Source organism: Cervus elaphus, chromosome 21 (assembly GCF_910594005.1).
Source record: "Cervus elaphus chromosome 21, mCerEla1.1, whole genome shotgun sequence".
NCBI classification, from domain to species: Eukaryota; Metazoa; Chordata; class Mammalia; order Artiodactyla; family Cervidae; genus Cervus; species Cervus elaphus.
Genome location: NC_057835.1, coordinates 5800770 through 5816902, shown reverse-complemented (window position 1 = coordinate 5816902; position 16133 = coordinate 5800770). Strand labels below are relative to the sequence as shown.

At 64.0% G+C, this 16133-nt stretch overlaps 1 protein-coding gene across 1 annotated transcript; it reads right to left on the bottom strand.

Annotated features, from left to right (window-relative positions):
• Positions 1-7857: 7857 nt before the first annotated feature.
• Positions 7858-10551, bottom strand: MAFA (MAF bZIP transcription factor A). Its single transcript, XM_043879776.1, has one exon. It carries the CDS (start codon positions 10176-10178, stop codon positions 9117-9119), a length of 1062 nt encoding a protein of 353 aa, XP_043735711.1. The 5' UTR covers positions 10179-10551; the 3' UTR covers positions 7858-9116.
• Positions 10552-16133: the final 5582 nt, after the last annotated feature.

Below are 16133 nucleotides of genomic sequence, written 5' to 3'. Positions count from 1 at the left end.
TCTTGGGGTCTGGATCTGGCCCCTGGATTGGGGGCCAGTTGCCTGGGGCTGTAAGTCATGGTTTCCTGGATCATAATCTCAACATGACCCTCAGAATTTCTGTCCACGCCTCAGACATTCTGAATTCAACTTAATTCAGCCCCCCAAACTCAGCAGTATTTGCTGAGTGATGGGAACGGGACTGGCCCCCAAGAATAACCCCAGTGCACAGGTCTGGGCAAAAGCAGTGCAGGCACAGTCCCAGACTGGAGGTGGAGGAGCTCTGAGGAGTGGGGGACTGGGCAGCCTGGTGCCCCTCCTGCATGTCTTCCTTCCCCGCCCGCCTCCCTGGGGCCAGGAGCCTGGCATGAGGCTCCTGCAGGTGGTGGCTTCCACAAATGTGATCATGGCTTGCAACCCCTTTTGCAAACCCTGCCCCAGTGCACCAGGAGAGACATGTCCTGCTCCCCTCTGTGCAGAGCCTTGTCTTCCAGGAAGCCTTCCCAGACTGACAGAGGACTTACCTTTTCTCCTTTATCCCTCACAAGGACCCTGGTGGACACGGGTGCGGACAAGGGGAGCTCAGTGTCCTTTCCACCCACGAGGTGATTGAGCCCACAGAAGTCACTCCTCCTACTTCCAGCTGGTGAGGAGCAGACTGGGAACAGAATCAGGTCTGACGCTGGCCTTGGTGTGGGTGGGGTGGTGATTGGGGTGGGGGAGCCTGGGGAGCCAGGGGAGGTGTCTCCCCAGCCCGACCTGGCCCCTAGGCCTGGCCTCCGCCCACCCAAACTCCCATGACCCAGTGCCTAGGCACGGCTCCAGGCGGAACCCTCCACACCACCCCGTGCTTCCTGGACTCTTGAGGTGTCCAGGTGCTGGTGGCGTGTCTGCCAGCACCCACAAAGTGCCTGAGGGGCTGCCCTTTGGGGGCACCCAAACCAGACTCTGACCCTGGCTCTCCTGGGGGGTTGGCGAGATGGAGGGACAGGCTCTGATCACTGTGGGGGTGGAGGCTCTGGGGCCAAAGTTACCCTCACCGCAGCCCCAGGGAGATCTGTGTCACCCCCAACCACAGAGGAGATTGAGGCTAGAATGGGGCAGTTGTTGGCCCAGACCTCACCAGCCTGGCAGCCCGGGGAGGCACATGCCCTGGCACAGTGCCCCCAGAACCCAGAGGGCTGAGATGAGGGCAGGCAGGGCACCCAGGAGTGCCTGCACTCAGGAGAAGGAAGAGGGTGAGGCCCCCAGGCCAGGCCTGCCTGGCTGTACCCCGGCCCCGTTTCATCCCCAAGCAAACCCGCAGGAAAACTGAGGGCTCCCGCCCCTCTGAGCCACAGCTTCCTCTCAGCCCTCCCCTGCCTCCCTCCTGCACCCCCTCCTCCACTACAGTCCCAGGGATTGGGCCCCAACCCCACCCCTTCCCACACCCTCCCCCACCCCTTCTCCCTGCCACTCCCCCGCCCGCCCATTTTACTGTCTGCGGTGCTCGCCTCACTCTGACTTACTCTGTCATTTACTTAACTTGCTGACGGGCTTCTTCCTAACAGAGCCCGCACCCGCCCCCCAGCGCAGCCCCTCCAGTGCCCCAGCATAGTCCCTGCTGTGCTGTTCCCAAGCTGTGCTCACACCCGACCGCCCCGGAGTAACAGGTCCCGGCACGGTGCTTCCACGCGTGTCCTGCGGCGACCGAGCCAGAACGTCTCACACACGGAGACACACATCTGGAAGTGCCACCTCTCGACACCCTCTGCCACTCACACCCGCAGTCACGTGTCCCAGCCTGGGAAGGAACGCGGCCCTCCTTGCCTCCACAGTCAGCGCTGGAGGAAAGCCTCCTCCGCCCCGGGGGTGCAGGTCAGGGACCATCCCCCACCACCCACCAGGGCCACTCCACCCTCTGGGGTGTCCTGGACCGGGGAGGGGTCAGCTGTGTTGTGGCCCCAGGCAAGTCTGCTGGCCACGTGGCGGGGGTCTTCACTGCCGATGGCCTGGCGAAAAGCCCTCTGTCTACCGCCTGTGTCTGGGGTGGATGAGCAGGGCACCATAGGGGTCAGCAAAGGGGATACTAGGAAAGGGTCGGAGTCAGCTGAGGCGACAAGAAAGAAGAGCCTCCTGAGAGAGGAATCAGAGAGCCCTAAGGCCCCAGGGCTGTGGTCAGATCCCTCAGGAGCTGGGGGTCAGGGCACCAGGGAGCCACAGGCAGCTCCTGCCTGGAGCTGAAGAGGAGAGACCAGAAGCAGGAGGGAGAAGCTGGGGTCAGGCTCTGGGTGGGCCCTAACCTCAGCCAGTTGTGTTTAAAACCCCTTCTGTCTCAGGGGAGCAGGGCGCATCCTGCGCCTTCTGTGTCCTCAGCGCTCCCTGGGGCACCTGTGCCCTGCAGAGAAGAAGCCGTAAGGGGTCCCTGCCGCTCCCCCGGGTCTGTCACTGAGGAAGAAGGGGCAGCGGGACCATCCTTAGCAGAGCAATGGGGCACCTGGGCATCATCATCTGGCCTCTGGGGCCCTGCTGAGCCCCACTGAGCCTCCTCAAAGACAGTCCCTCCTCCCCCATTCCCCAGCCCCCACGCCCAGCCCCTCATCTGCAGAACGGGCCATTGCCACGCCAGGACCATTCCCAGGAGGCCATCAGGAGATCTGGAGCCTGGTGCATGCTGGACAGTCCATGGCATTCCTGGGCCCTCTAAGGACAGGGCGGGACAGAGGGCCATCAGAGGAGGGCGGTGGGAGAGAAGGGAGGCCAGTCCCCTGGGGGGCCAGGACCAAACTAGAGCGATGCAAGTGTTCAAGTGGAGGCCCAAGGGGCTGGGTGAGTGGAAAGGAGATGGAGTGGGATGGGATGGGGCTGAGGACGGTGGTCTGGGAAGGCAGGGGCCTTTGAGCCTGGCATGGGCCTGCTTCGGGCAGCTGGAACACCCCTCCCCCTTGGCTCCTGCCAGCACTGGGCTGACACCCACCCCCACCGATACCCACCGCCTGCTTCTTTCGGCACCACCCCCCTGACTTTTGGGGGCTCTCCCTGCCGGCCTCTCCACCCCTGACGCTTGCCTCCTCCTGCGACCAACTCGGGCCCCAAAGAAAACCTGATCTCTGCCCCCTGCCCTATGACTTCAGTCTGAGCGCCGTAGAAATGCAAGTCAGGCACCTGCATTTTAGCAGGGTTCTAGCCGAGTCGTGAGGATGTTCCGACCCGGTTCTCCTCCCTACGCGAGGATGCAGGGTCCACCTGGAAGCCTCCTGAAGGAGGGGGCGGGGGACAAACAGGAGCCAGGGAGGCCCCGCCCCGGCTCCCGCCCGGTGCCCCTGGCCGGCCCCTGGCTGGCCCCGCGCCCGCGGTCGCCGCCCATCCTGTTCTCCGCCCCCGCCCCCAGCCTCCTTTCCTGCCGGGTCGCGGGTAATCGGCTGTGACAGCTCGAGTCCTCCGCAGCTGAGCGGTGTCACCGCGCATTAGGCAGGCGCTGAGCCCGCCAACCGCAAATGACTCGTCGCTGCAGCGCCGGCGGCGACAGCCTCGTGAACAGCCCGGGGCAGGTGTGCGGCGGGCTGGGTCCGAGGGACGGTATGGGGGGCGCGCCCCGCGGCCCGCGGTGCCCGGCCGTCCCCACAGACCACCCTTCCCAGCACGGCAGCCCCAGCCCTTCTGCCGCCCCTAGCCTTGCCGACGCCCGCCCCACCCTGGCCCCCCACCGCCGCTCCTCGCCCACCTCCGCTGATCTGCTTCTTCGGAACTTGGCCCGCAGAGGTGGGAGCGCGCCTCCGCCTCCCGGGCCGACGCTCCTCTGCCGGCGGCCTCCCCGCTCCTCCGCCCCGCACTTGCCCAGTTCAGGCTCTGGCTCCCCGGCCCTCCCCGGCTGGCCTCCAGCGAAGTGTCCTCCGGGCCCTCTGGGGGTGGGGGCTCCGGCTCTAAACTCTGCCACCTCGGGACGCTGCAGCCCGGGCCCGGCCCCCCACTGCCCCGAGGGGCCATCACCCTCAGCTCCCTACGCAGCGCCCCTCCTGGAGGTCCTCGCAGGCAGCCCCACCCGCAAAGTGCTCCACTCGCCTGCACGCTTCACCTCAGCCCCACCACACCTGTTACCTTCTCCTGCCCCAGATCCCTCCGCCAGGAAAGTTCCATCCCAGTTCTTGGGGCCCCGGGTGTCAGCGGTGGGTCTCTGCTGGCTACCCCCGCCCCGCGCCAGCCGCTACAGCTGATCTGCGCCCCGGCTGGAGGGCGGCCTCCCACCAGAATATGACCAGGCGGTGGGCTTCCTGCTCCCAGGTCTGACCTCACCTCCAAGAATAGGCCTGGCGCGCAGTGGTGCCTAGTGGATAGTTCGGAGTGAATGAATAAGCCCCCTGCCCTGGAGAAAAGGAGGCCCTTCTTTCCAGGCTGGCCCTTCTCTACCGGGGCCAGTGTCCCCTGGCAGCGGCGAATGGGCTGGGCTTGTATCTGGGCGGGCAGGGCCGAGGCCGAGTTCCCAGCACCCTAACGGGGCCTCCCCAGCGAGTGGGTGGGGGAGACTCTGGCCTGGGGAACTGCTGACCCAGGGAGGTGAGCCGGCTGGTCCTGTGCTCAGAGCTGCAGGCAGGGCGAGGTGCTCAGCAGGAGGACAGCTTTGGACTCCCACAGGACTGACTGGTGGCCCTTCCCTGTCCCTCAACTGTCCCCTCCAAGTGCTGGGGACAACTCAGCCTGTCATCAGTGTGGCCAGCTCAAACCTCCCGCTTGTCTGCTCCCTGGAGCAGCTAGAGGTGAGGAGACCCAGGCTCCCATGCACTGGCTGAGTGTGCGCCCATCCTGGGGAGGGGGAGGCCAGGGAGGCAGGCGGACACCTTGGCCTTGGCTGGCCCCACCCCAGGAGCAGCTATAAATAGGAGGCCAGGGAGGGGCGTCCAGACAGTCCCCTGCAGAGGGCAGGGCTGCTGTGGAAATGGAGAGGGGCTGGGGGGGGGCTACAAATGGAAGTGGGGTGCCCCCAGTGTAGAGCCCCCTCTATAGGGCCAGCAGCTGGGGAAGGGGGCCAGAGCCTCTCTGTCTCTTGGAATCCCAGCTCAGGGTTTTTGCTGGAGCCCTTAACCAGCTGCAGAGGGCGGGCAGCTGTGGCAAGTGTGAGTGTGTGTTTGGGGTGTAGGGACCCCTGCACCAGTGGAGGGGGAGGCCCAGCCAGGTGCTCTATGTGTGGGGCGGGGCCTGAAGTGCTGCTGCCCGCAGAGGCTGGGGCAGGCCCTGCGTGGTGGGCGGGCGGTGGAGGAGGGCTGAGGTGGGGTGCTGGTGACCAGTTCTCAGCTCAGGCAGCCTCCCTGGCCCAGGAGCTGGGGCTGTTGGGGCAGGTAGCCCTGGGGATCCCAGCGGGCAGGGAGGCACTCGCTGCGGTGGGGCAGCCTAGGGGAGTGTGTGCTGGCCACAGGTGTGCACCCATCTGCTTGTGGATCGTGTGTGTCGCGTGTGTAATGAGTCGACAAGTGTCGTGTCCAGCGTGCTTGGGTGCGTGCGCCTCCCTGTCCCCTCCAGGGCCGCACTCTTGGCCCCCAGGCCTCAGGAGGGCGACTCTGGCCCCGGGAACACTGCGTGCATGCCGCCCTCCAGACTGCCCCAGATCTGTTCTAACGTCCCAGGTCCCCCCGAATTGCCACCCCTCCTTTCCTCCAGGCACTCAGCCATCTCTCCCCGCTCCGGACAGGGCTGAGATCTTGGTCCAGCCTCTGGTCCCCAGTGGACGAGGCAGAGTTGGGACTCACACTGAATGAAGTCACAAAGGAGTGAAAACCAAATCCCCCCCAGAGGTGGGGGCAGGGTAGGGGGTCGGGGGTGGGCCCAAGGCTGCGAGGTGCAGCTTCTGTCTGCAGGATGGTTCAGGAAGCCTCCTCCCAGAGTGCACAGGGCGGCGGTGTGAGCCGGCATCCCTGCCACGCCCAAGGCGCTGGGACAGCGCAGCCCATGAACGTCCGGCGGGCACGACAGCCCAGGGACCTGGGCGTTGAGTAGGGGTGTGTCCTGCAGCCTGGACGGGCAGCGCCCTCCACCCTAGGCCGGGGCCCTCGCTGCCCCACCAGCTCCCTCTCAGCCCAGTCCAGGCGGCTCCGGGGTCTCGGTGCAGTCACTGCCCCTCACACCTACAGGATGCAACCCACATCACAGGCACACAGGTGGGCACAGATATTACAGGCACACACATGGGTACAGACACGCCCAAGCACTGAGCATGCCCGAGGTCCCCAGGTGTGGTGAGGTGGTGGCCCTCCACCAGGCACCTCCCTCCTGGGCCCCCCCTGGATGCAGCAATCCTTCTGGGGAGGGTAGAGGTTCAGCCCCCAGCACCTATAGGGGCTGTGCCCCGCTAGAAGGGGGCGCCCTGAGAGGGCACGTGGGGGCCTCTGCTCTGCTCTCCACAGGCTGCCTGCTTTCCTGCAGGAGGTCTGCACCCCATCAAAAGCTTTCTGGAAAAGATTTGTCCCTAAACTCACATATGAGCACTCCTCCTGTCTCCCCGAATAATTTCCACGTCTTGTATGTTCGTTTGTCTTCTCCATTTTATCTTAGAGGGAAAACTGGAGGAAAGAAGTGGGGGGGGGGGGCGGGGGAGGAAGGAAAGAGGGAAGGAGGGAGGAAAAAGAAAATAGAAGAGGAAAGTGAAACCAAACCCGGCACACAGCCCGTGCTCCGGCCGGCCTGCCCTGCAGAGAAGCCCAAGCAGGAACCTAAGCTGCGGCTCGTTTTGCGGGTGGGGTGGCCCCTCTTCCCAGGCCTCCCCAGCCCCTGCGCTGGATTCAGGCCCCAAGAACTGGGCTCTGGGAGGCCTGGGGTGCTGCAGGGAGCCTGGCTCCCTCCCCCTAAAGAATACTGTCGGGCCCGCGGCCCTCAGCCCTCAACCTGCTTTCTCTGCCAGGAGGACTCCCCAGTGGCTCCTTAGGCGACAGCAGTGAAAACTAAGGTGCCCTCACCCACACCAGCCAGCAGCCCGGCCCTCCCAAGCACGCAGACGCTGGGCCCTCCTTGGCCAGGCCGGCAAGGACCCTCCTGGTGCCCCCTGGCCACGCTGCAGCCTCCCCAGCTACCCTTAATTCATCCCCATCCCTGCATTTCTACTTCTCTCTGCAGCAGCAGTTTTGCCCACCGAGAGAAGCCTGCTCCATTCCGGGTGGTTAGGGTGCTCAGCCTGTGTTTGGGGATTTTGCTCAATTCCTCTCGGAGACCCAGCATCTTGGTTCTAAGTTTCATTCTAAAGCAAAGAGGAAGGGGGCGGCCCTCGGTTTTGCTCTGCCTCTCGGATTGAGACTCTGAGACCAATTTAGGTGATGTCCTCTCGGGAACCGCAGCTCTCCCAGCCCAGAGGAGGAGCTGGTGCCCCCAGACAGAAAAGCTGGGTGCTCTGCGGAGGCCGGCGGGCTCCAAACGTGCAAACCACAGGGTTCACCGGACCCTGCCCCCATCCCAGTGTGAACAGACAGTACTGGTCAAGCATCCTGAGCTGACCCCAGCCCCCCAGGGCGAAGTTTCCAGGGTGCCGCCCTGCCCGCTGCTCCCGCAGTCCAGGCCTTGGTCCTGCAGGTAGAAGATCGCAGCCTCAGAAGAGCTGAGGACAGCGCTTGCCCTGCCCAGGACACATTGTGCTGCCAAGGGTGGCCTTGAGCGCGGGGTTGCGTTGGGCTGTCATGGGGGTCGGGGCCTCGCTGTGCGGCTTCCTCTCCACGGGGCAGCTCAGGGGGCAGGTTCCTGCCAGTTGGCCCAGACTGCAGCATTTTTAAACAACTCTGGCCACTCCCCCCTTCAGCCAGGGTGGGTCACCTGGAGCTAAGGCAGGGCTTAGTTCGGGAAACTCCTTTTCTTTCTATTCAGGATGAAATACGGCAGAAACGAAAACCACAGAAAAACGAGCCAGGCTCCAGTGACTTTTGGATCTAAATGAATTTATTGTGTGTGTGTGTGTTTTTCTTTCCTCAGTTTCATAGCAAATGAAAAAAGAACCCAACGAAACCCCACAACACAACAAAACTTGCAAGAAGTTGGTGTCTCCCGGGCCCCCCACGTGCAGGCACGGAAGGAGCCCAGGCCGGGGTGCAGGGGTGCAGCCCGGGGCTGGGGGCTTTCAGAGGCGGGAGCTCTGCCTCCCCTCCCTCTCTTCCAGCCACTCCAAAAGTGATCAGATTGTTTAAAAAAGAATCCACAAACAAAACGAAACACATTTTAAATTAAAATAAAAACACTTTCTCCACCCAACCCCATGCCAGGAGATTCAGGCGAAACCTCCTCTCAAAAAAAATTTTTTTTCTGCTAGAAATACTGTGCATTACTTTTTTTTTTTCCCCACTTCTCTTGAGGGTTAAAATAAGATATATTTCCCCAGGAGTCATAAATAGGATCTGGTGCATAGAGAAATAGCAGCACGGGAGTCCCGGCCAGCTCCCCCCTCCTCCCCCTCCCCCCACCCCCGTGGAGTACAGTAGGGCAGCAGGACTGAACACAGCTTAGATAATGCTCCTCCGCGTCAATCTCTAGGGGACACCAGTGGCAGGGTGGGGGGCAGGCGGGCAAGCGGGCAGGCAGGGGCCGGGACCCTCCGAGCGAGCGACACATGCTGGGACACGCGGACATCCGAGGGCAACCGCGGAGGGAAGAAGGGAGCTTTCTCCGGGGTTTCCTTTTCTGATCACGGAGCAAAATAAATACGAATACTTCGAAAATAAGACCGCTTCAAAAAGGAGTACAAAAGGTCTGGGTAGGGAGGCCGAAAGAAAGGAGACCAAGAGTGCAAGGCGGCGCGGGCTGCCCGCGGCGGTCCGGGTAAGGTCGGGCGCACAACCGCGCTCCACGTATGTATAAGCGGACGCCAGGAAGGACTTCGACCCGGTCCAGCTTCCTGGGAGTCGCCGTGCTCCGAGCAGAGGAATTGGAGCAGCGTCGGGACGGCGACCCGGGAGGTGCGCAGGCCAGGAGCGAGGAGGCCGCGCCGAGGGACGGGCCTCTGTCCGGCGCCTGCAGACGAGGCGCGCGGGGCCGGCTCGGCCGGAGGTGGTGGCACTCACGCGGGGGCCGGCGCGCTGGGGAGGCTCGGCGCGGCCGTGCGTCCTCGCCCTGAGCTGCGGAGTCCAAGTCCAGGCCCCCGGCCGCCCGCGCGAGCCTCTACTCCGCGGTGGCGCGGGCTCCTGGCCCCGCGCTCACAGGAAGAAGTCGGGCGCGCCCTTGGCCCCGCCGGGCCCGGCCTGCGGCGGCGAGGACTCCCGCGGGAAGCCGGCCCCGCCCGCGCCCCCGGGGCCGCCCCGGCCGGCCAGCTTCTCGTATTTCTCCTTGTACAGGTCCCGCTCCTTGGCCAGGCGCCCCACCTCCAGCTTCAGCTGCTCCACCTGGCTCTGAAGCTGGCACTTCTCGCTCTCCAGAATGTGCCGCTGCTGCACCCGCTTGAAGCGGCACGACTGCGCGTAGCCGCGGTTCTTGAGCGTGCGCCGCTTCTGCTTCAGCCGGATGACCTCCTCCTTGCTGAAGCCGCGGAGCTGCCTGTTCAGCTCGCGCACGGACATGGACACCAGCTGGTCGTCGGAGAAGCGCTCTTCCAAGCGCACGTGGTGGGAAGTGCCGCCGCCGCCGTGGCCCGCGCCGCCGTGGTGGTGGTGGTGGTGATGGTGGTGGGCGGCGTGGTGGTGGTGGTGGTGGTGGGCGGTGTGGTGGGTGCCGTGGTGGTGGCCGGCGCCCATGTCGTCCGCGCCGCCGCCGCCCGCGAAGCCCTGGCCCCGAAAGGCCTCGTAGGCCGCAGCGGCCGCTGGGTGGTGCGCGCCGTGGTGCCCAGCGTGGTGGCCGCTTCCGATGAGCGCCTCCACCGCGTCCTCGGGCGTCAGGTTGAGCGCCTCGGGGTTAAGGTGGTGCTGGTAGCCACTCATCCAGTACAGATCCTCCAGCGCCGGCTTCCCCGAGGCGCCCCCGACGGCTCCGGGGCCCCCACTCGCCTGCCCCGGGGCGGCCCCGGCCTGCGCCGCGCCGCCGCCCCCCGCGCCGCCGCTGGTGCCGGGGCTGGGCGCGCAGAAGCTGGGCGAAGAGGGCACGGAGGAACAAGGCGTGCTGAGCGGCGTCGAGGACAGCGAGCCGGGCGGCAGTCGGTGGCAAAAGCGCTCGGCCTCGGGCGGCTCCTTCTTCACCTCGAACTTCATCAGGTCGAAATCGTTCACGTACTCGATGGCCAGCGGGCTGCTGGGCAGCTCGGCGCCCATCGCCAGCTCCGCGGCCATCGCCTGGGGGGCCCCACAGCCTCGCCCGGCTGATCCCCGACGGGAGGCGGGGCGGGGGGGGGACGAGCCGCGGGCCTCTCCCCCCCCTTCGCTTCCCACAGGCGGTGGGTCCGGGCGGCGAGGGGCGCGGGCTTCGAGCCGAAGCGAGAGGCGAAAAGTTTCACGCGGCCAACTCTGGGGTAGCCAATGGGGACGCCGCCGGTAGGGCCTCTCGCGCAACCCTGGGTTGCTCCCCGGTGGATGCAGGCCGGCCGCGGTCCCCTGTTCCCCCCGCCAGCGGCCCGGCGATAGCCGGGCAGGCGGCTGTGCAGCCACCGCCTCGGGCTGCTCGGGTTCCCCGCGCTCCGCCCGCGCACGGCCGGCCCCGCCTCTACCGCCAAGCTCGGCGCCGCGCGCACCCCTTTATAGGGCCGGACGCCTGGGCCCGCCTCTCTGGGAGGAGTACGCGCCTCCGGGCCAATAAGAGCCCCAGATCCGTCACTTCGTTTGCATATCCCCATGGCAACCGGGAGCCCAGCTGTCAATCTCCTGCGGGGAACAGCTGTGGGAAGGGGTGGTGACCCGCCGCCCAGCAGAGGAGGGGCAGGGCCCTCTGGTGGCCGCCTCGGGGGGCTGCACGGGCAGGACCTGGGGCGCCGGGGGCGCGCAGGGCGCGCGGGGCCAGGCCTGCGGCCTCCGAGGCCTCGCGTCCGCCACGGAGTGGCAAGAGTCTCGGGGAGCAGGGGGTGCTCCTCGGTGACCTCGTCCTCCTGCCGCCGACTGGCCGTGATCCCGCAGCCCCCTCCCAGGATTTTTTCTGTCGGTCCATCGGGGAGCCCGCGTCCAGCGTACTAGCCTAGTGGCGCCGGGACATTCCGGCCTCTCAACACGGGTGACGCTGCGCGGCCTGGCCGGGCGCTGCGCGGGAGCGCTGGTTATTTTTAGCTTCGCGGTTCAGGCGGGTTCAGGAATTTAGTCAACAAAGTTGCTGGCACCTCGGTGCGGCGGGATTCACCGCCGGGCGCCCGGTGCCCCGCTGTGCGGTGCAGGTGGAGAGGGAGTCGCGCGTGGAGCAGCGAAGACGGGGCCAGGGACCCGAGCGTGGGGGCCAGAGCCTGCGCGGCTGGTGGGGCCTGGGGCTCCAGGGCTGGACCGACCCGGCACGGGCGGGGAGCGGGGGCTGGCCCAGGGCTGGAGGGCTGCCAGACCGACAAAACGTTAGGAATCCTCCCCCAGGTGCCCACCCGCCCAGATCTGGCCTCCTGGCCCAGAATGGGGCCCAGAGCTAGGTGGGGGCAGGGATGGGGGGTGGGCGGAGGTGGGAGGCCTCCAGCGCCATGAGAAGCCTTGAGAGCCGGACTGAGAGCCAGACTCGCGGAGCAGAGGTGGCTGGTTCCCCAGGGCTTGGTGACTGGGTAGTTATCTGTGGAGCCACAGGTGTGCCCTGAGCAGGGGCCCTCTAGGGTCAACTGAGATGGGGGGCATGACCCAGAGAGCCCTCCACCCATTCTCTATACTATTATATGACTTCTACAGTTTAATTCATTCTTAAATGCAACCGACTATCTATGCACAGAAGGAAAAGTCTGGAGGGACTATAGGCAGGACATCACCAGGGGCAGCCTAGCCATGTGCTGGGGAGCATTTATCTATCAGGGCTTCTACCCTGTTCCTCACAAGTGTCTAGTATTTTATAAGAAGAAAACTGTCACAATGGTGAGTGAAACCTCACTTTTTAATGTACCATGGGGGTGACCCAGCTCCTCTCTCCTCCCACAGGGATGGCCCCAGCCTGGGTGCTCGGGCACGTGTGTTGCCAGGTTTGGGGCTCCCTTTAAAGCCCTTTTGAAAGAGATGGGCATACCAAACCACCCTATCTGCCTCTTGAGAAACCTGTATGCAGATCAGGAAGCAAGTTAGAACTGGACATGGAACAACAGACTGGTTCCAAATAGGAAAAGTAGTATGTCAAGGCTGTATATTGTCACCCTGCTTATTTAAGTTATATGCAGAGTACATCATGAGAAATGCTGGGCTGGAGGAAACACAAGCTGGAATCAAGATTGCTGGGAGAGATATCAATAACCTCAGATATGCAGATGACACAACCCTTATGGCAGAAAGTGAAGAGGAACTAAAAAGCCTCTTGATGAAAGTGAAAGAAGAGAGTAAAAAAGTTGGCTTAAAGCTCAACATTCAGAAAACTAAGATCATGGTATCTGGTCCCATCACTTCATGGCAAATAGATGGGGAAACAGTGGAAACAGTGGCTGACTTTATTTTTCGGGGCTCTAAAATCACTGCAGATGGTGACTGCAGCCATGAAATTAAAAGAGGCTTTCTCCTTGGAAGGAAAGTTATGACCAACCCAGACAGCATATTAAAAAGCAGAGACGTTACTTTGTCAACAAAGGTCTGTCTCATCAAGGCTAAGGTTTTTCCAGGGGTCATGTATGGATGTGAGAGTTGGCCTATAAAGAAAGCTGAGCGCCAAAGAATTGACGGTTTTGAACTGTGGTGTTGGAGAAAACTCTTGAGAATCTCTTGGACTGCAAGGAGATCCAACCAGTCCATCCTAAAGGAGATCAATCCTGGGTGTTCATTGGAAGGACTGATGTTGAAGCTGAAACTCCAATATCTTGGCCAACTGATGCGAAGAGCTGAGTCGTTTGAAAAGACCCTGATGCTGGGAAAGATTGAGGGCAGGAGGAGAAGGGGATGACAGAGGACGAGGTGGTTGGATGGCATCACCAACTCAACGGACAGGGGTTTGGGTGGACTCCGGGGGTTTGGTGATGGACAGGGAGGCCTGGCATGCTGCGGTTCATGGGGTTGCAAAGAGTCAGACACTGAGCGACTGAACTTAAAGCCCTTGGCATTCAGAGAGAAGCCACAGCTCAGAGGGGAGATACCGCATGGCAAGCTGGTGGTCCATCTGCCCCTCTGAGATGGAGCGAGCCCTTGCACTGGCCACCTGGGCTCTGCTCCTCATGGTGTGGCTTCAGCCAGGCTGCTGGACCAGGCAAGAGTGTGGTTCCAAGCTTGGGAGGGTGCTGGGTGGAGCCAGGCTGGTGCAGATGGGGGTCCTCCTCACAGCTCCTGGCCCCAGGCCAAGGGCCACCGACCGCAGCCATTCCCGAGTTCTGTGGCACCCCCAGTCCCACCCAGTCGCCACGCCTTGTCCTAAGAGGTGCAGTAAGGCTGCTAAAGCCAGGGAGGCCTTGCAGAACAGCCCCGCCTCACCCCAAACCTCCGTGAGGCCTGCGCTCAGCCACCCTAAGTCAGGGACAGCTGCCCCGCATCTGGCCCCAAAATGTGGTGCTCCGGGGTGCGGGCCAGAGCCAGCCAGCCCCTTGCCCAGTCATACTCACAGGCCTGTCACTGTCTGTCCCCAGGGGAGAGGGACCCAGGGCAGGGCCAGCTGTAGAGACTGCACTCAGAACTGGGAACAGGCACAGGGGCCTTTGGGCAGCCTGGGACCAAGCGAGGCACCCATGGCACTGACTGCCTCAGGCCCTTGGTAAGTTCTCCGGTCCTGGGCTTGGCCTCAGGTCAGACTGGCTTCCCAGAAGGTCTCTGGGCCTGCAGGCCTGGCCTAAGCTCTCAGGAGCAGGAGCCCTGGAGGGTGGAGGGGCCTGGAGTCTGCTCCCTGGCTTCTCGTGGTGGCGGCTGAGCCCTCCTCTGTCCTGAGTCACTGCCAGGGGGCTGGGAGAGGGGCTGAGCGCCCCCATACACAGGCCCCGAACCCCCGGCGCCCTGCACTGCGGGCGAGATGGGCTCTCCCAGCCCAGGGAAAGTCTGCCCCTTCCTGACTTGGGTTGCGGGCTTCAGGCTCGCTCCTTTCTCTTCAAAAACCTCTTCGCCACTTGGTGGCCTGGGACCAGGCAAGTTCAAGGAGGGCCTCTCAACTGACTCTCAGGGGCAGAGGCCACGAGGGCCCAGGGCCACCTCCTCTCTGCCACGAAAGGCTCGCAGCCCCCAGAGACGGCACTCAGGAGTGCTTCAGGCCCAGCCGTGGCTCCCTAGACCAGCAGTGGAGCCGGCAGAGGATGCGCCAATTCCACGTGGCCCAGAAAAGGCTCCTTTTCTTCCTCGCCCTCTGGGGGCCTCCCCCCGCTTCCCCGCCCCCAGCAAACCACCAGCACTCGGACCCAGGGAGCCACAGGGACCACGTAGAGGCTGCTCAATAAATACACCCACGTCTTTACTGAGCACCTTCTGTGTGCCAGGCGGCCTGTCCAGGGGCAGTTTCCAGCACCTTCCACCAAGGAGGTGGCCCAGGGGTCCCTGGTGGGAAAGAGACACACGTGCGCTCTGCAGTGGACGGGTCATCCTGGGTGCAGCTGGACCGTGGCGGCTGGGAGGACTTGAAGGCTGAGGGACAGGACAGCTGGTGGCCGGCAGACTACAGGGCCGTAGCCAGACCAGCATCCACACACGGCAGACCTCACAGCGTGGCGGCTGGTTCTCAGAGTGAGTGTCCAAGGGAGCCAGGCGTGGAGGTGGCAGTGCTTATATCCAGGGGGCAGACACCATCCCCCATGGAGTCTGTAGGAAAAACTACACAGTCACAGCATCTCTAGAAAATACAATCTACCAGAGAGGGGGTGAGAGAGCAGGAAATAAACCATAAAATAGAAAGTGAACTACATAGCACATCGGTTTCCTGCTGCTGTGCAGGAAGTCAGCACAAGTCCAGCGCCTGCAAGCAGTGCTGTCCGGAGTCCTGTGGGGCTACGGTCTCAAGGTCGTGGGTGGGGGCGCTGCTGTCTGGAGGCTCCTCTGGGGAAGATGCTCCCAAGCTCGCTCAGGTTGTCGGGACTGTTTCTTGGCGTCTGAGGAGCCAAGACCCCGGGCTCAGGGGATTGGAGGCCGCCCTGGTTCCCCACACCTGACGACTGCCCTAGAGAATCCAGGCAGGTGGAGGGGCCCCTACAGAATGGGAGACGGGAAAGGCCAAGGGGCCTGGCCTGATGAGGGGGGATCGGAGCCTGGGGGGCGGCCCCTCCGGGGACCGCGGGACCACCCTTGGGCAGCGCGGTGCCAAGGTCTCAGCTCAGTGCCCTAGGCTCTCGACAAGTCCAGCCACAGGGTGCGCGCGCCATCACTCAGCACTGCGCGGCAGGGTCTGCCCGGGCCCAGCGGTCACCCCGCCGTCCAGCCTCACGGGAGTCACAAGGCGAGGCTGCAGGAGTCCTCGCTGGGAGCAGAGGATATCCCACTCTCCAGGCGGGGCTCAGAGGTGCTACACAGGCTCAGGCCCGGCCCGGCTGAAGACGCGGCAGCCCCACTGTCCCGCCAGGGGCTCCTTCCTGGACTCAGTGAGGGGTGGGTGCCTTCCCCACCGACCACGGTCAGGAGCAGGCAGCGCGCCCTGGGGAGGGCTCAGGCTGCAGAGGAGCCGGGAGAGGCAGGCCCCTCCCAAGTGGCCCCTTCTCCAGACCCCATATGGGGGCACTTTCGGGTCCCCACCTGAGATGCCTCCCCCGAGTCCAGCAGCCCAGATCCCGAGGCCCTGCTGGCTCACCTGAGGGTCTGCTCTGCCCGCGGGAGGGGTGCTTCACTGTCACCGTGCCCATCCTACTGCCCTCACAGGAGGCTCCCTGTCCTTGCAGCCGTCACCTGAGAGGCAGCACCAGGGCGAAGGGCAGTCCACGGGGGCACAAGCCTGGGGCGGCAGCAGGCCCCCGTGAAGGGAACAAAGGTGCAGGGCCTGCCTGGAATCCCCGCCCCCATGCAGTCGGGGCTGGTGGGGATGACGGACCCTTCCTCCCGGGAGCCCAGCTGATCTGCCCTTAGCACAGGGAGCCCAGAGTGACGGTGACCGCCTCCCCTGCCAGGAGCAGGGAGTCTGACCAGGCCGAGCCCGAGACTGACCGGTCCTCCGGGGGTCACGGGGTTCGGGCCCGCACGGCAGGGGCCCAGGAGCACAGGGCAGCTGTTGGCAGGGCTCCCCCTGCGCCCTGGGGTGCCCAG